The 20604-nt window shown below is 47.9% G+C and overlaps 2 protein-coding genes across 2 annotated transcripts in view; both read right to left on the bottom strand.

Moving 5' to 3' along the window:
- Nucleotides 1-447: 447 nt before the first annotated feature.
- Nucleotides 448-20604, bottom strand: part of LOC123768025 (D-beta-hydroxybutyrate dehydrogenase, mitochondrial-like) — a 173472-nt gene continuing 153315 nt past the window's right edge. Inside the window, exons 8-9 of the mRNA XM_069306511.1 lie at nt 9613-9755; nt 448-3498 (exon numbers count right to left, since the gene is read on the bottom strand). Of these exons, the coding sequence (XP_069162612.1) occupies nt 3328-3498; nt 9613-9755 (314 nt within the window). The 3' untranslated portion in view covers nt 448-3327. The remainder of the gene's footprint in view (nt 3499-9612; nt 9756-20604) is intronic.
- On the bottom strand, nt 4292-4714 carry LOC138353466 (hepatitis A virus cellular receptor 1-like; the record flags this gene model as incomplete). The annotated part of the gene is made up of 1 exon (XM_069306441.1): nt 4292-4714. A coding segment is annotated over exon 1 (423 nt), but the record flags the coding sequence as incomplete, so codon positions are not given.

Raw genomic sequence — 20604 nt, 5'->3', positions numbered from 1 at the left:
CCAACATGATGGGATTGAAATCTTCTGAAGCTGCTGCTGTTGACAGTTACTTGGAGATGGTATTGTGGTGGTGAGAACACGAGCCATGGAGGTGGTTTACCTTCCTTTAATATTTACATTTTGACCTTTTACTAGTCCTTAGTTGTGTGTATCTTCTGTTGAGGAGGAAGATAATGGAACACACTGTGTACACTGATGGATGTGTACGAGGTCACAGCTGATGGCAAACTGTTTCCTGTTGATTGACAGTTGAGAGGCGGGACCATATAGCCGAAGCTCAACCCCCGCAAGCACAATTAGGTGAGTACTGGTTCACCATTCATATTGGGGCTTTGGAGCTTTGCAGAGTTTAAGAACAGCAGTGTTATGTACTCTCACACCTAGTGCACATTCTTGTTTATCAATACATACTCACATCTATATATATAAATATAGGATATAGAAGCATTATTTATTATTGCCTTTATTAACTAGATATATACAGAACACTATATATTCTTTTATTGGTGAAGTGCACTGAAGCATTGAAAGCGTAATGACCACTCTGTAGTTACTCTGAAGTGGAGAATATATTTACATCAGAGCCTTTAGTGTGTGAACATTGCATAATATTACATGTATTATTACTCTTTACTTTGTTACTTTGTGAAGTAAGTGTTAACTACAAGCAAATTATTGTAAGATTCATACACCAGCCACCACGACACTTGCTCTCAGATGTGTTTAACCCCGGCAGAGAAGAGTTATTTCCAACTACCTCGTCCACATGTGTGGAGGGAGTGTTGTGGAGCAGCATGCTTGCTAAACACTGCTCCCTGCATGTCTGAAGACTCGTCAGTGTGGACAAACTCCTGTAACTCTCACCTGCTAATATAGAAGACTACAGTGTAACTCTGACCTGTCAATACGGTAGAGTACAGTGTAGCTCTCACCTGTTAATACAGTAGAATACAATGTAGCTCTGACCTGATAATACAGAAGAGTGCACAGTAGCTCTCCCCAGTCAAAACAGTAGAATTCTGTGTAGGTGTGAGCTGACAATACATTAGACTACAGTGTAGGTGTGAGCTGACAATACATTGGACTACAGTGTAGGTGTGAGCTGACAATACATTGGACTACAGTGTAGGTGTGAGCTGACAATACATTGGACTACAGTGTAGGTGTGAGCTGACAATACATTAGACTACAGTGTAGGTGTGAGCTGACAATACATTGGACTACAGTGTAGGTGTGAGCTGACAATACATTGGACTACAGTGTAGGTGTGAGCTGACAATACATTGGACTACAGTGTAGGTGTGAGCTGACAATACATTAGACTACAGTGTAGGTGTGAGCTGACAATACATTAGACTACAGTGTAGGTGTGAGCTGACAATACATTAGACTACAGTGTAGGTGTGAGCTGACAATACATTAGACTACAGTGTAGGTGTGAGCTGACAATACATTAGACTACAGTGTAGGTGAGAGCTGACAATACATTAGACTACAGTGTAGGTGTGAGTGGACAATACATTAGACTACAGTGTAGGTGAGAGCTGACAATACATTAGACTACAGTGTAGGTGAGAGCTGACAATACATTAGACTACAGTGTAGGTGTGAGCTGACAATACATTAGACTACAGTGTAGGTGTGAGTGGACAATACATTAGACTACAGTGTAGGTGAGAGCTGACAATACATTAGACTACAGTGTAGGTGAGAGCTGACAATACATTAGACTACAGTGTAGGTGTGAGCTGACAATACATTAGACTACAGTGTAGGTGTGAGCTGACAATACATTAGACTACAGTGTAGGTGTGAGCTGACAATACATTAGACTACAGTGTAGGTGTGAGCAAGCAGAAGAGTACACCCATGATAACTGTGAGGCCTGAGTGTAGGTGTGTACACAGACGCCAGGACTGTGTACACACAGACGCCAGGACTGTGTACACACAGACGTCAAGACTGTGTACACACAGACGTCAAGACTGTGTACACACAGACGTCAAGACCGTGTACACACAGACGTCAAGACTGTGTACACACAGACGTCAGGACTGTGTACACACAGACGCCAAGACTGTGTACACACAGACGCCAAGACTGTGTACACACAGACGCCAAGACTGTGTACACACAGACGTCAAGACTGTGTACACACAGACGTCAAGACTGCGTACACACAGACGTCAAGACTGTGTACACACAGACGCCAAGACTGTTTACACACAGACGCCAAGACTGCGTACACACAGACGCCAAGACCGCGTACACACAGACGTCAAGACCGTGTACACACAGACGCCAAGACCGTGTACACACAGACGTTAAGACCGTGTACACACAGACGCCAAGACCGTGTACACACAGACGCCAAGACCGTGTACACACAGACGCCAAGACCGTGTACACACAGACGCCAAGACCGTGTACACACAGGCGTCAAGACTGTGTACACACAGGCGTCAAGACTGTGTACACACAGGCGTCAAGACTGTGTACACACAGGCGTCAAGACTGTGTACACACAGGCGTCAAGACTGTGTACACACAGGCGTCAAGACTGTGTACACACAGGCGTCAAGACTGTGTACACACAGGCGTCAAGACTGTGTACACACAGGCGTCAAGATTGTGTACACACAGGCGTCAAGACTGTGTACACACAGGCGTCAAGACTGTGTACACACAGGCGTCAAGACTGTGTACACACAGGCTCCAAGGCTGTGTACACACAGGCTCCAAGGCTGTGTACACACAGGCTCCAAGGCTGTGTACACACAGACGTCAAGACTGTGTACACACAGGCTCCAAGGCTGTGTACACACAGGCTCCAAGGCTGTGTACACACAGGCGTCAAGACTGTGTACACACAGGCTCCAAGGCTGTGTACACACAGTGCTCAGGTACCAGCCATTGTGACGACAATACTTACATCTGACTATTGACCTGAACGTTGCCCAACTGTCCTCACCTGCATCAGTCTCCTCTCAACCCCGACCATCCAGCTCTGACTAATACTTATCTATTCAAGGTTCCCTACAAATAAACTTCAAAAATCTATGACCGGCCTATATATTGTAATGCCCTCTGCAACGCGGTACATTCTGAAATCTACACTACTGTTAAATGTCCCGTAAGCCTCTGTGACATTGTGTTGATTACTTGTATATAATGGAGGATTATTGTCCAGATGTATCATTCATGAATTTGTAGGCGCTGACTGCTGGCAGTAGTGGTTATGGTGGGGCGTGTGGCAGAGGTGTAGCAGGTGTCGTATACCCACTCGGGCAGGTGGATAGCCACCAGTATCCTCAGTCTGGTGGGACGTCACTGGCGTGTGGCAGAGGTGTAGCAGGTGTCGTATACCCACTCGGGCAGGTGGGTAGCCACCAGTATCCTCAGTCTGGTGGGCAGGTCCATGGGCAAGTAGCGAGCCCGCGGGAACCGCTGGATCAGGGCCGCCGCCATTGCTTCCACCACCTCACTCACCTCACAAACCTGAGGCACAGAGACCACGCTGAGGGGCATAGTGGTGGTGAGGGCCATTGTGGTGGTGAGGGGCATTGTTATGGTGAGGGGCATAGTGGTGGTGAGGGTCATAGTGGTGGTGAGGGGCATAGTGGTGGTGAGGGGCATAGTTGTGGTGAGGGGCATAGTGGTGGTGAGGGGCATAGTGGTGGTGAGGGGCATAGTTGTGGTGAGGGGCATAGTGGTGGTGAGGGGCATAGTGGTGGTGAGGGGCATAGTTGTGGTGAGGGTCATAGTGGTGGTGAGGGGCATAGTGGTGGTGAGGGGCATAGTGGTGGTGAGGGTCATAGTGGTGGTGAGGGCCATTGTAGTGGTGAGGGGCATAATTGTAGTGAGGGGCATAGTGGTGGAAAGGGGGCATAGTGGTGGTGAGGGGCATAGTGGTGGTGAGGGGCATAGTGGTGGTGAGGGGCATAGTGGTGGTGAGGGGCATAGTTATTGTAAGGGGCATAGTGGTGGTGAGGGGCATAGTGGTGGTGAGGGCCATTGTGGTGGTGAGGGGCATAGTTATGGTGAGGGGCATAGTGGTGGTGAGGGTCATAGTGGTGGTGAGGGGCATAGTGGTGGTGAGGGGCATAGTTGTGGTGAGGGGCATAGTGGTGGTGAGGGGCATAGTGGTGGTGAGGGGCATAGTTGTGGTGAGGGGCATAGTGGTGGTGAGGGGCATAGTGGTGGTGAGGGGCATAGTTGTGGTGAGGGGCATAGTGGTGGTGAGGGCCATTGTGGTGGTGAGGGGCATAGTTATGGTGAGGGGCATAGTGGTGGTGAGGGTCATAGTGGTGGTGAGGGGCATAGTGGTGGTGAGGGGCATAGTGGTGGTGAGGGGCATAGTGGTGGTGAGGGGCATAGTGGTGGTGAGGGGCATAGTTGTGGTGAGGGGCATAGTGGTGGTGAGGGGCATAGTGGTGAGGGGCATAGTTGTGGTGAGGGGCATAGTGGTGGTGAGGGTCATAGTGGTGGTGAGGGGCATAGTGGTGGTGAGGGGCATAGTGGTGGTGAGGGGCATAGTGGTGGTGAGGGGCATAGTTGTGGTGAGGGGCATAGTGGTGGTGAGGGGCATAGTGGTGGTGAGGGGCATAGTTGTGGTGAGGGGCATAGTGGTGGTGAGGGTCATAGTGGTGGTGAGGGGCATAGTGGTGGTGAGGGGCATAGTGGTGGTGAGGGTCATAGTGGTGGTGAGGGCCATTGTAGTGGTGAGGGGCATAATTGTAGTGAGGGGCATAGTGGTGGAAAGGGGGCATAGTGGTGGTGAGGGGCATAGTGGTGGTGAGGGGCATAGTGGTGGTGAGGGGCATAGTGGTGGTGAGGGGCATAGTTATTGTAAGGGGCATAGTGGTGGTGAGGGGCATAGTGGTGGTGAGGGGCATAGTGATGGTGAGGGGCATAGTGGTGATGAGGGGTATAGTTATTGTGAGGGGCATAGTGGAGGTGAGGGGCATTGTTGTAGTGAGGGGCATAGTGGTGATGAGGGGTATAGTTATTGTGAGGGGCATTGTGGTGTTGAGGGGCATAGTTGTTGTGAGGGGCATAGTGGTGGTGAGGGGCATAGTGGTGGTGAGGGGCATTGTGGTGTTGAGGGGCATAGTGGTGGTGAGGGGCATAGTGGTGGTGAGGGCCATTTTGGTGGTGAGGGGGCATTGTGGTGGTGAGGGGCATAGTGGTGGAAAGTGGGCATGGTGGTGGTGAGAGGTATACTGGTGGTGAGGGCCATAGTTGTGGTGAGGGTCATAGTGGTTGTAAGGGGCATAGTGGTGATGATGGGCATGGTGGTGGCGAAGGGTATAGTGGTAGTGAGAGACATAATGGTGGTAAGGGGCATAGTGGTGGGGAAGGGCATTGTGGTGGTGAGCGACATAGTGGTGATGGGGGGGGATATTGGAGGTGAGGGGCATAGTGGTGGTGAGGGGCATTGTGGTGGTGAGGGTCATACTGATGGTGAGGGCGATAGTTGTGGTGAGGGGCATAGTTGTGGAGAGGAACATAGTGGTGGTGAGAAGAATAGTTGTGGTGAGAGGCATAGTTGAGGGGAGGGGCATTGTGGTGGTGAGGGGAATAGTTGTGGTGAGGGGTATAGTGGTGGTGAGGGGCATAGGTGTGGTGAGAGGCATTGTGGTGGTGAGGGGCATAGTAGTGGTGAGGGGAATAGTTCTGGTGAGAGGCATTGTGGTGGTGAGGGGGCATAGTTGAGGTGAGGGGCATATTGATGGTGAGGGGCATAGTGGTGGTGAGGGGCAATGTGGTGGAGAGGGGCATAGTTGTAATGAGAGGCATAACGGTGGTGAGGGGGCATAAGTGGTGGTGAGAGGCTTTGTGGCGGAACAACTTTTGCCAACTATAATCAAATCTAGCTTTGGATCTGCTAGGTTAGGTTAAGTAAGGTTGTGTAGGGTAGGTTGAAATAGGTGAAAAGTGGGTAAAATTGGCTTTGGCTGTTCTATGATACAAAACATTTTGGGTTTATTTGTGAAATTGTTTTAAATTAGGTTGAATTTAGGTCGGATAGTTCAAATTTCGCCAACTTTAATCAAATCTAGCTTTGGGTCTGCTAGGTCAGGTTAGATAAGGTTGATAGGCTAGGTTGGGATAGTTGGAAATGTGGGTAAAATGACCTTTGGCTGTGCTTCGATACAAAACATTTTGGGTATATAAGTGAAAATTGTCTTAAATTTGGTTAAATTTAGGTTGATTTTATTTTCATTTAGTTAAAATCTCGCCAACTTTAATCAAATCTAGCTTTGGATATGCTAGGCCAGGTTAGGTGAGGTTGTGTAGGGTAGGATATATAATATCTTAGAGGTTATGAACTAGCATTGCTCATAAAATTGTGTAAATTCGCCTATTTGGGGGGGGGGGGGGGGGGTTCGAGCTATAGCTAACTTATGTAATGTATGGACAGAGGTGACATAGGCTTGAATGTGAAGATATGGGATGCTCATATTTAGTTTGATCAGCTTTTGCTAGGTTGAATTTAGTTAAATTTATGTAGTATAAGTATAATTTTTTATAGATTTAGATGAATTTAGGTTTAATACGATGTATTTTAATAGGATATAGTAAATTTACTTAAATTATCATAGAAAATACTGACTTCACCTAACCCCACCTGTCCTAACATAACTAAGGCTAGAACCAATAAGTTAGTTGAATGGTGTGCCTAAATGAATATGGTGGCATGATTGGAGAGGATGTAGCAAGTGGGATAATAATAAGGTATTAAACACAATGGACATATGATGGATGAATAGTCTAGCACTAATAATGTTGAAACATTAATGGAAAATGTATGTGTGTTTTATATTGGGCTCATAGGAAGTCAGATGTACCATTTATATATGTTTGAAATTCTGACTTTGGGGAGTTGGTTAAACTCAGCATATTATAAATGACGTCCTTATCATACCTAGACAAATATTATCTAAATTGTGTATTGTTTGACCTAGTTGGCTGTAATAGTTTTTGTACAAATAGCACAATTATTATAGTTGTGCAAGTTGTGTATTAAATGTGCAGATTATGTATTTTACATAAGTTGTATGATTATATCAATTATGTATTGTTTATATTCCTATAAATTATGTATTGTTTGTGCAAGTTGTGTATTAATTGCGCATGTTGTGTAATTGTATATGGACGAATTGTGTATTTAAATCTGTTGTGTTTTGATTGTTATTGCTCAAGTTTTGTAATTATATAGCAAGTTTGCTTATATTAATTGTGCAAAGATGTGTAATAGTTACACAATTTGTGTAATAATTGTCCATGTTTTATAATCGTTTTGTGTGAATAGTGCATTTACGCAAGTTGTGTTTTTAACTGGCTGAAGTGAAACTGGTGCAACTGTATTTTTGTGTGCAAATTGTGTATTTGTGTAAGTACTGTATATGTAATCTGAAAAAAATAGATCGTCTTGTGTAAGTGTGAAAGTGTATTTTGGTTTATGAGACAATGTGTGGATATTTTGTGAAAATTATTTGTGAAATTGTGTAATTTTAGAGAAAGTACATTTTGATTGTCTTAATGTATAAGCAATTTGCTATATTTGTGAAAATACAATACTTTGGGTAAATATTATACTTTAAGTGTAAAGGCAATATTTGTGCAAATGGTATATTTTTTGTGCAACTGACATATTTTGTATGTAAATGACATATTTTGTCAATAAATGATATATTTTGTGTGTGAATAACATATTTTGTGTGTAAATAATATATTTTGTGCATAAATGGCATATTTGGTGTGTAAATGCTGTATTTTCTGTGTAAATGTGATTTAGTGTGGAAATGCTTTGTGTGTAAATGTGAATATGTTTAATACTGTGTGTTTTTTATTTTGTGTATTTTTAGTGCAAGTGTTGCATTTTGTGTCAATGATGTAAAATTCATATATATTTTTGTGCGCCTTATCACAACCTTAGCTTTTTTATGAATAATTACAATTATATTTATTTCAATGGGACATATACACCCTGGTTTATCCATTTGAATAGTATGCAGGTGGGATATTCAATAATATTTTGGACTTACTTGAATAATATGGGGTACCTTGCTGATTGGTATGCATTAATACAAATTAACAGTAAAATTAATGAAGAATACTTGGGGTGAATGAGCTGTGGGGTTACTGAAATCTTGTTCTTAATACATTTTAGGGATTCATATGGCATAAATTACATCTGATTAATGGGGAAATAGTAGCAAAAACAAGGCTATTATCTATGAATGTATGGGTTGTGGAGAATGTGTAGGTGTGTATGCTTGTAATTTTGACTGCTGGTTTAGAAACAAGTTAACTGATATGCGTAGCACGATTAGGATTTTTGAGGTGTAGAAATAATTAGCCTATGAATATAGTGGCTAGCATCCAGCTGAGTTGCTAGCTGGATGAATTGCGGTGCGACATTTGGATAGCTATTTGATGGATGTGAAGACAGTTGACTGTACTGAGGACTCTGAACATAGCTACTAATCCGCTGAGCTGTCACATGTACGGTAACTACTTGCGGATTATAGTACGATATCTGGCTACAGCGTTTCATAATTGCTGTTGTGTAAAAAACTAGAATGTGAGCTATTTATTATAAACTATTATTGTAAACTAATATTGGAAGTGGGGTTCCTTGATTGTTTTAAGCATAGGTTGGAGATTTATATGAATGAGATTGAGTGGAGCAGACGATGAATGAATGAAAATATTATGAGACTACGAGTTACTGACGAATAAAAATTGGAAACACCCCTGCGCCAACTAACTGCCGTTGGTAAAACATGAACACACCCCTGCGCCAACTCGCTTCCGTCGGAAAAAGCATAACGGTAGCGAGTTGGGGCCATTTCTACTACTATGGGCATGGTGGTGGTGAGGGACATGGTGGTGGTGAGGGGCATAGTGGTGGTGAGGGGCATAATGGTGGTGAGGGGCATAGTGGTGGTGAGGGGCATAATGGTGGTGAGGGGCATAATGGTGGTGAGGGGCATAGTGGTGGTGAGGGGCATAATGGTGGTGAGGGGCATAATGGTGGTGAGGGGCATAGTGGTGGTGAGGGGCATAGTGGTGGTGAGGGGGCATAGTGGAGATGAAGGGGGCATAGTGGTGGTGAGAGGCATGATGGTGGTTAGGGACATAGTAGTGGTGAGGAGGTATAGTGGTGGTGAGGGCCATAGTTGAGGTGAGGGGCAGAGTGACGGTGAGCGGCATACTGGTGGTGAGGGGCATTGTACCAACTACTCATAGTCTGCCAGGACAGACAGTGCCAAGAACTCACAGTCTGGCAGGACAGACAGTACCAACTACTCACAGTCTGCCAGGACAGACAGTGCCAAGAACTCACAGTCTGGCAGGACAGACAGTACCAACTACTCACAGTCTGCCAGGACAGACAGTGCCAAGAACTCACAGTCTGGCAGGACAGACAGTACCAACATTCAGTCTGCCAGGACAGACAGTACCAACACTCACAGTCTGCCAGGACAGACAGTACCAACACTCACAGTCTGCCAGGACAGACAGTACCAACACTCACAGTCTGCCAGGACAGACAGTACCAACACTCACAGTCTGCCAGGACAGACAGTACCAACAACTCACCCCAGCGTTGGTGTAGGACATCATGAGCGCCACGCGACTGTCGAAGTAGGTCTTGGTGAAGTCTTGCCTGACGTCCTCCCCCATGACCGCCCACATGGCCTCGCCCTGCGCCCTCACGCTCTCGTCCGTGAAGATGCTGGTGGCTGACACACGAACTGGTCTTAGTCATCTGGTACGGCATGCTAGTTGACGCTCCTAGTGGCTAGCCACCTGGTTGTTACAGCAACATGGCTAACTGGCGATTGATGGTTAGTGGATGGTTGGTGGAGGAAGGTGGTTAATTGGTGATTAGTGGATGGTTGTTAGAGGAAGGTGGCTAAACTGGTGATTGATGGTTAGTGGATGGTCGTGTCTTAGGGGGGGATGAAATGATGAAAGCCAAGTCCAAAAGGCACACGGGAACCAGGTACACACGGGAACCAGGTACACACGGGCGCCAGGTACACACGGGCGCCAGGTACACACGGGCGCCAGGTACACATGAGATCCAGGTAACATATGGGAGCCAGTTACACACGGGAGCCAGGTAACATACGAGAGCCAGGTACACACGGGAGGCAGGTACACACGGGAGCCAGGTAACATACAATAGCCAGGTAACACACGGGAGCCAGGTAACACACGGGGGCCAGGTAACACACGGGAGCCAGGTACACACGGGAGCCAGGTAACACACAGGAGGCAGGTACACACGGGAGCCAGGTACACATGGGAACCAGGAAACACACGGGAACGATGTACACACGGGAGCCAGGTAACACACGGGATCTAGGTACACACGGGAGTCATGTACACACGGGAGCCAGGTACACATGGGAGCCAGGTAACACACGGGAACGATGTACACACGGGAGCCAGGTAACACACGGGATCTAGGTACACACGGGAGTCATGTACACACGGGAGCCAGGTACACATGGGAGTCAGGTAACACACGGGAACGATGTACACACGGGAGCCAGGTAACACACGGGATCTAGGTACACACGGGAGTCATGTACACACGGGAGCCAGGTACACATGGGAGCCAGGTAACACACGGGAGCCAGGTACACATGGGAGCCAGGTAACACACGGGAGCCAGGTACACATGGGAGCCAGGTACACACGGGAGCCAGGAAACACACGGGAGCCAGGTAACACACGGTAGCCAGGTGCACACGGGAGCCAGGTAACACACGGGATCCAGGTAACACACGGGATCCAGGTACACACGGGATCCAGGTACACACGGGAGCCAGGTACACACGGGAGCCAGGTACACACGGGAGCCAGGTACACACGGGAGCCAGGTACACACGGGAGCCAGGTACACACGGGAGCCAGGTACACACGGGAGCCAGGTACACACGGGAGCCAGGTACACACGGAAGCCAGGTACACACGGGAGCCAGGTACACACGGGAGCCAGGTACACACGGGAGCCAGGTACACACGGAAGCCAGGTAACACACGGGATCCAGGTAACACACGGGATCCAGGTACACACGGGATCCAGGTACACACGGGAGCCAGGTACACACGGGAGCCAGGTACACACGGAAGCCAGGTACATACGGGAACCAAGTACACACGGGCGCCAGGTAACACACGGGCGCCAGGTAACACACGGGAGCCAAATAACACACGGGAGCCAGGTAAACACGGGATCCAGGTACACACGGGATCCAGGAACACACAGGAGCCAGGTACACATAGAATTCAGGTACACACGGGAGCCAGGTACACACCGGAACCAGGTACACACTGGAACCAGGTACACACGGGAACCAGGTACACACAAGATCCAGGTACACACGGGAGCCAGTTACACACGGGAGCCAGGTAACACACGGGAACCATGTACACACGGGAGCCATGTACACACGGGAGCCAGGCAACACACGGGAGCCAGGTACACACGGGAGCCAGGTAACATACGAGAGCCAGGTACACACGGGAGGCAGGTACACACGGAAGCCAGGTAACACACGGGAGCCAGGTACACACGGGAGCCAGGTACACACGGGAGCCAGGTACACACGGGAGCTAGGTAACACACGGGAGCCAGGTAACGCACGGAAGCCAGGTAACACACGGGCTCAGAGCTTATTTTGTTAGCTTGTTAGCTTGTTAGCTCAGAGCTTATTTTGCTTATGAGTTAGCTTATTTTGTTAACTTTTTGATGACATAGAGAATAACTTTTATGTCTTAGAGAAGAACATTGATGGCTTAGAGAGAATATCTTTGATGAAAGATGATGTCTTAGATTAACTTTGACGTCTCTTGGAATAACTTTGATGACTTTGAGAACAAGTTTGATAGCTCTGAGAAAGACTTTGTTGTCTTAGAGAATAACTTTGTTGTCTTAGAGAATAACTTTGAGGACTTAGAGTATTAATATGTTGAACGAAAGTGAGTTAGAGATTACCTTTGTTAACTCTGAGATTAACTTTGATGAACGAGAAAATACTTTTTGATGGCATCGAGAATAATTTTGATAGCTCTGAGAATAACTTTTATGCCTCTGAGATTAACTTTAATGAACGAAGATGTCTTAGAAAAATTCTCTGATGAACGAAAGGTTACTTAGAGAATAGCATTTTGATGACTGAGATTAACTTTTTAATGACTCTGAGAATAACTTTTATGCCTCTGAGATTAACTTTAATGAACGAAGATGTCTTAGAAAGTTTCTCTGATGAACGAAAGGCTACTTAGAGAATAGCATTTTGATGACTGAGATTAACTTTTTGATGACTCTGATAATAACTTTGAGGATGCGAGTAAATTTTTTGAGTGTTTGAGAGTGTCTTTTGTTATCTCGAAGAGTAACTTTGGAGTTACGGAGAGCACCTTTGTCTATTTTTCTTACTTAACGACATATAATTTTTACGAAAGTGCTGAAAAAGTTACATTTGACTATTTTTCTTACTTAGCGACATATAATTTTAGTTACGAAAGTGATGAAAAAGTTACATTTGACTATTTTAGTTGAGGAAAGACAAGAAAAAAATATGACGACAGTGACTATTTTAGTGCTATACAAAGTATAAATGTCAGTTAAGAACGACGATGATAGATATCTTTGACTATATTTTCTTACTTGACGAAAACATAATGGCTGTTACGAAATGATGAACGAGACTATTTTCAATTACTTGACGATGGATAAAGTTAGTTATGAACAGTATTGGAAAGATTCCTTTGACAATTTTTAGCTAAGAGAAAGGTTGTTTTAGTTAAGAACGGTGTTGAATGAGATTAATCCTGACTATTTTTAGCTAAGAGAAAGGTTGTTTTAGTTAAGAACGGTGTTGAATGAGATTAATCCTAACTATTTTTGGTTGATTGGATAATAAGTTTAGTTGAGAAATGACGAAAGTGACTATGTTTTAGTTGTTTGGCGAAAGATTTTTAGTTAAGAAGTTACAAGAAAGGTTTGTCTTTGTAAATTTGGAACTGAATAAAGTGTAGATTTGTTTAAGAACAGGGTTGGTAGAACTATTAAGTTGACTACGAGAATTACTTTGACATAGTTTTGCAAATAAAAACTGAGTGACTAAAATTGTTGAGGGAACTGTATTGCAGTATAATATTATTTGACAAAGAACTATTTAGTGAATGGAAGAAACAAATTGGTTTAAAGAAACAAAGAACAAAAAATTGAGGTTAAGTAGGGGAATGAACACAGTGAACACAGATAACATGTAAGAAAAAAGTTGAAGAATAGAGTGAACATGCAGGGAATATGAACTTATAGAGAATATGAAGACATGATAAGGAACATAGGGAATACAAGAATGAACACTGAACATGTGAAGAACAAGCTAAGAACATTGAGAACATGAATATTGAGTATAAAAGTTATACAGAGAACATATGATGTACATGAAAACATGACAAAGAACATAGTGAACATACGGGGAAAATGGTAGAAAAAATTTGAACTGAGCATGCTGTGAACATTTGTAGAACATGGAATGAACACAGAAACCATGGAAAAAAATGTGAAGAACACAGCTGAATATAGAGAACATATGCAAATACAGTATGATGATTATTGAAGGTTTGGATACGTTGGGGATGAAAGATAATTACACAGGTTAGGGTTTTGTGAGTACTCTGATAAGAATTAGGCTGGAGAGGGACTTGATCGGATATATTTATGTTCGATGATCTAAGACAGAGGAAATAGAGCTTGGGTAATGTCCAGATTAATTTTACTACGTTAGAAATAAGGTGATCTTAAATCTCAGGGTGATTTAGTTGGAAAATAAAGAACTTGTACAAAATGAACTAAGCTGGGGGACAAGAGTTGAAACTTGATAACTGAACTGGTTTTTATTTACTATGTCTGAAAATGTAGTTGGGTGTTTAAATCTCAGGGGGATTTGGACTGGTAGTAATGAATTTACAGGAGTGAACTTGGACAGAGGACAAGAGCTAGAGTTTTATAACTGTTTACATCATATTTACTATGTCTGAAATACAGAGGGTAAAAATTTCAGGGAAATTGATGGGTTATTTACAAAGATACGAGAGAGAACTAAGGTGGGGATGAGAGCTGGAGCTCGTTAACTGACTTGATCTTATTTTCTACGACTGAAATATGACTGTTTAAAATATCAGGGGGATTGGACTGCTAGTAGCGAAAATGTTGTCTCTGTCAAATTTGGGTCTTCAATTGGACTCTGATTAATTTCGATCAAGAACTGGACTCTGATGAATTTTGCTCTCAAAGTAGACTCTAGCGAATTTGAGCATAAACTGGACTCTGACGAAAATTGGGTATAAAATGGACTCTGTCAAATTTTCACAGATTACAGGACTCTGATGAAATTTGAGCTTAAAACTGTCTCTGACTAATTTTGCTCTCAAAGTAGACTCTGGCGAATTTCTGTTGATAATTGGACTCTGATGAAATTTGAGTTTAAAACTGTCTCTGACTAATTTTGCTAGCAAACTGGACTCTGTTCATTTTAGGTATAAAATGGTCTCTGACGAAATTCTGTCTATAACTGGGCTCTGTTCAATTTTGGTCTTTACAGGTGAAATAGCCGTATATGGATATAAAACTAAATGTTATGGCTAAGTTGTCTGTTTTCCTTAACAAAACATCTAAGACAATATTCTCTGAAAATGGTCTTTTTACAAATTCGGTCATAAACATATAAATAAACTTCTATGATTATTTGAAACTCTGAAAATAACTGTAAGGAAATAGGAAGAGAGAGAGAGAGAGAGGGACGGTCCAGATATTATAGAGAAGATAAGATAAGATAAGATAAGAGGTAACCTGCATGCGGCGTCTGGCTGACGGTCTAAAGTAAACACAGGCGGGCCACAGATTGTGAGTTAAGGGGGAAGGGAGGGGGGTGTGAGGTATATGAGCGGAGATGCAGGGGGAGGGAAAGGCGAGGGAGGGGGGGATGGCAGGGAAATGAATCAGATATATAGCAATATACTAGTTTCTAAGTAAGAATTCAAAAAGAACTTGTACAAAAACTTGTATGACATTATTTTCATCATAAGAACTTTTAACAAACTTCTAAAGTCTCTGAAATTATTTTCATCATAAGAACTTTAACAAACTCGTATGATATTATTTTCATCATAAGAACTTTTAACAAAATTCTATAATCTCAGAAATTACTCACTCATAAGAATTCCTTACTTCTAAAATCTGTGACTATCCAAATTCACCTGAAAACCCTGGCAGTCCACAGACGAATTTGAATTTCCCCCATAAGAACTTTAACAAACTCGTATGACATTATTTTCGTCATATGAACTCTTAACAAACTTCTATAATCTCAGAAATTACTCACTCATAAGAATTCCTTAATCCCAAATCTGTGACTGCCCAAATTCACCTAAAACCCCCGACGGTCTACACAAGATATTTCTAAATTTACCTGAAAACCCTGACGGTCTACACACGATATTTCCCCCCCCAAAAAAATATCGTCTGTGGACTGTCATTCCTACTACTCACATGGGAGCCAGGTACACACGGGAGCCAGGTAACACATAGCAGCCAGGTACACACGGGAGCCAGGTAACACATAGCAGCCAGGTACACACGGGAGCCAGGTAACACATAGCAGCCAGGTACACACGGGAGCCAGGTAACACACGGGAGCCAGGTAACACACGTGAGCCAGGTAACACGCAGGAGCAAGGTAACACACGTGAGCCAGGTACACACGGGAGCCAGGTACACAAGGGAGCCAGGTAACCCACGGGACCCAGGTACACACGGGACTCAGGTACACACGGGAACCAGGTACAGCCAGATACACACTGAAGCCAGGTACACACGGGAGCCAGGTAACACACGGGTGCCAGGTACACAAGGGAGCCAGGTAACCCACGGGAGCCAGGTACACACGGGACTCAGGTACACACGGGAGCCAGGTAAAGCCAGATACACACTGAAGCCAGGTACACACGGGAGCCAGGTAACACACGGGAGCCATGTACACATGGGAGCTAGGCACACACGGGAGCTAGGTACACACGGGAGCTAGGTACACACGGGAGCCAGGTACACACGGGAGCCAGGTACACACGGGAGCCAGGTACACACAGGAGCCAAGTACACACGGGAGCCAGGTACATACGGAAGCTAGGTACAAACGGGAGCCAGGTACACACGGGAGCCAGGTACACATAGGAGCTAGGTACATACTGGAGCCAGGTACACACAGGAGCCAGGTACATATCGGAGCCAGGTACATACGGGAGCCAGGTACATACGGGAGCTAGGTACATACGGGAACCAGGTACATACGGGAGCCAGGTACATACGGGAGCCAGGTGCATACGGGAGCCAGGTACACATGGGAGCCAGGTACACACTGGAGCCAGGTACACACTGAAACTAGGTGCACACGGGAGCCAGGTACTCACGGGAGCCAGGTACACATGGGAGCCAGGTACACACGTGAGCTAGGTACACACGTGAGCCAGGTATTCACGGGTGTCAGGTACACACAGGAGCCAGGTACGGTACACACTGAAACTAGGTGCACACGGGAGCCAGGTACTCACGGGAGCCAGGTACACATGGGAGCCAGGTACACACGGGAGCCAGGTACTCACGGGAGCCAGGTACACATGGGAGCCAGGTAAACACGGGGGCAAGGTAAATATGTGAGACAGGTACACGCGGGAGCCAGGTACTCACGGGAGCCAGGAAACACATGGGAGCCAGGTACACACGGGAGCTAGGTACACACGGGAGCCAGGTACACACGGGAGCTAGGTAAACACGGGAGCCAGGTAACAAACGGGAGCCAGGTACACACAAGAGCCATGTACACACGGGAGTCAGGTACACATGAGAGCCAGGTACACTCGGGAGCCAGGTACACACAAGAGCCATGTACACACGGGAGCCAGGTACACATGAGAGCCAGGTACACACGGGAGCCAGGTAACACACAGGAGCCAGGTACACACTGGAACCTGGTACACACGGCAGCCAGGTACACACGGGAGGCAGATACAGCCAGGTACACGCGGAAGCCAGGTAACACACGGGAGCCAGGTACAAACGGGTGCCAGGTACCCACGGGAGCCAGGTACACACGGGAGCCAGGTACACACGGGAGCCAGGTACACAAGGGAGCCAGGTACAAACGGGTGCCAGGTACCCACGGGAGCCAGGTACACACGGGAGCCAGGTACACACGGGAGCCAGGTACACAAGGGAGCCAGGTAACACATCGGAGCCAGGTACACACGGAAGCCAGGTAACACACGGGAGCCAGGTACACACGGGAGCCAGGTACACACGGGAGCCAGGTACCCACTGGAGCCAGATACATACGTGAGCCAGGTACATACGGGAGCCAGGTACACGCGGGAGCCAGGTAACACACCGGAGCCAGGTACACACGGAAGCCAGGTAACACACGGGAGCCAGGTACACACGGGAGCCAGGTACACACGGGAGCCAGGTAACACACGGGATCGAGTCAGGTAAATACGGGAACCAGGTACACACGGGTGCCAGGTACATACTGGAGCCAGATACATACGTGAGCCAGGTACACACGGAAGCCAGGTAACACACGGGAGCCAGGTACACACGGGAGCCAGGTACACACGGGAGCCAGGTACATACGGGAGCCAGGTACACACGGGAGCCAGGTACATACGGGAGCCAGGTACACGCGGGAGCCAGGTACACACGGGAGCCAGGTACACACGGGAGCCAGGTACACACGGGAGCCAGGTACACACGGGAGCCAGGTACACACGAGAGCTAGGTACACACGGGAGCCAGGTACACACTGGAGCCAGGTACACACGGGAGCCAGGTACACACGGGAGCCAAGTACACACGGGAACCAGGTACACACTGGAACCAGGTACACACGGGAGCCAGGTACACACGGGAGCCAGGTACACACGGGAACCAGGTATACACGAGAGCCAGGTACACACGGGAGCCAGGCACACACAGGTGCCAGGTACACACGGGAGCCAAGTACACACGGGAGCCAGGTACATACGGGAGCCAGGTACATACGGGAGCCAGGTACACACGGGAGCCAGGTACACACGGGAGCCAGGTACACAGGGGAGCTAGGTACACACGAGAGCCAGGTACACACGGGAGCTAGGTACATACTGGAGCCAGGTACACACAGGAGCCAGGTACATATCGGAGCCAGGTACATACGGGAGCCAGGTACATACGGGAGCTAGGTACATACGGGAACCAGGTACATACGGGAGCCAGGTACACATGGGAGCCAGGTACACACTGGAGCCAGGTACACACTGAAACTAGGTGCACACGGGAGCCAGGTACTCACGGGAGCCAGGTACACATGGGAGCCAGGTACACACGTGAGCCAGGTACACACGTGAGCCAGGTATTCACGGGTGTCAGGTACACACGGGAGCCAGGTACACACTGAAACTAGGTGCACACGGGAGCCAGGTACTCACGGGAGCCAGGTACACATGAGAGCCAGGTACACACGGGAGCCAGGTACTCACGGGAGCCAGGTACACACGGGAGCTAGGTACACACGGGAGCCAGGTAACAAACGGGAGCCAGGTACACACAAGAGCCATGTACACACGGGAGTCAGGTACACATGAGAGCCAGGTACACTCGGGAGCCAGGTACACACAAGAGCCATGTACACACGGGAGCCAGGTACACATGAGAACCAGGTAGACACGGGAGCCAGGTAACACACAGGAGCCAGGTACACACTGGAACCTGGTACACACGGCAGCCAGGTACACACAGGAGGCAGGTACAAACGGGTGCCAGGTACCCACGGGAGCCAGGTACACACGGGAGCCAAGTACACACGGGAGCCAGGTACACAAGGGAGCCAGGTAACACACCGGAGCCAGGTACACACGGAAGCCAGGTAACACACGGGAGCCAGGTACACATGGGAGCCAGGTACACACGGGAGCCAGGTACCCACGGGAGCCAGGTACACACGGGAGCCAGGTAACACACCGGAGCCAGGTACTCACGGAAGCCAGGTAACACACGGGAGCCAGGTACACACGGGAGCCAGGTACACACGGGAGCCAGGTAACACACCGGAGCCAGGTACACACGGAAGCCAGGTAACACACGGGTGCCAGGTACATACTGGAGCCAGATACATACGTGAGCCAGGCACACACGGGATCCAGGCCCACACGGGAGCCAGGTAACACACCGGAGCCAGGTACACACGGAAGCCAGGTACACACGGGAGCCAGGTACACACGGGAGCCAGGTACACACGGGAGCCAGGTAACACACCGGAGCCAGGTACACACGGAAGCCAGGTAACCCACGGGTGCCAGGTACATACTGGAGCCAGATACATACGTGAGCCAGGCACACACGGGATCCAGGCCCACACGGGAGCCAGGTAACACACCGGAGCCAGGTACACACGGAAGCCAGGTAACACACGGAAGCCAGGTAACACACGGGAGCCAGGTACACACGGGAGCCAGGTACACACGGGAGCCAGGTACATACGGGAGCCAGGTACACGTGGGAGCCAGGTACATACGGGAGCCAGGTACACGTGGGAGCCAGGTACACACGGGAGTCAGGTACACATGAGAGCCAGGTACACTCGAGAGCCAGGTACACACAAGAGCCATGTACACACGGGAGCCAGGTACACATGAGAACCAGGTAGACACGGGAGCCAGGTAACACACAGGAGCCAGGTACACACTGGAACCTGGTACACACGGCAGCCAGGTACACACAGGAGGCAGGTACAAACGGGTGCCAGGTACCCACGGGAGCCAGGTACACATGGGAGCCAAGTACACACGGGAGCCAGGTACACAAGGGAGCCAGGTAACACACCGGAGCCAGGTACACACGGAAGCCAGGTAAAACACGGGAGCCAGGTACACATGGGAGCCAGGTACACACGGGAGCCATGTACCCACGGGAGCCAGGTACACACGGGAGCCAGGTAACACACCGGAGCCAGGTACACACGGGAGCCAGGTACACACGGGAGCCAGGTACATACGGGAGCCAGGTACACGCGGGAGCCAGATACACACGGGAGCCAGGTACACACGGGAGCCAGGTACACACGGGAGCCAGGTACACACGAGAGCTAGGTACACACGGGAGCCAGGTACACACTGGAGCCAGGTACACACGGGAGCCAGGTACACACGGGAGCCAAGAACACACGGGAACCAGGTACACACTGGAACCAGGTACACACGGGAGCCAGGGACACACGGGTGCCAGGTACACACGGGAGCCAAGTACACACGGGAGCCAGGTACATACGGGAGCCAGGTACATACGGGAGCCAGGTACACACGGGAGCCAGGTACACAGCGGAGCTAGGTACACACGGGAGCCAGGTACACACGGGAGCTAGGTACATACTGGAGCCAGGTACACACAGGAGCCAGGTACATATCGGAGCCAGGTACATAGGGAGCTAGGTACTTACGGGAGCCAGGTACACATGGGAGCCAGGTACATACGGGAGC

The sequence above is a fragment of the Procambarus clarkii genome, chromosome 58 (genome assembly GCF_040958095.1).
Source record: "Procambarus clarkii isolate CNS0578487 chromosome 58, FALCON_Pclarkii_2.0, whole genome shotgun sequence".
Lineage (NCBI taxonomy): Eukaryota > Metazoa > Arthropoda > Malacostraca > Decapoda > Cambaridae > Procambarus > Procambarus clarkii.
This window is presented reverse-complemented; position numbering and strand designations above follow the sequence as displayed.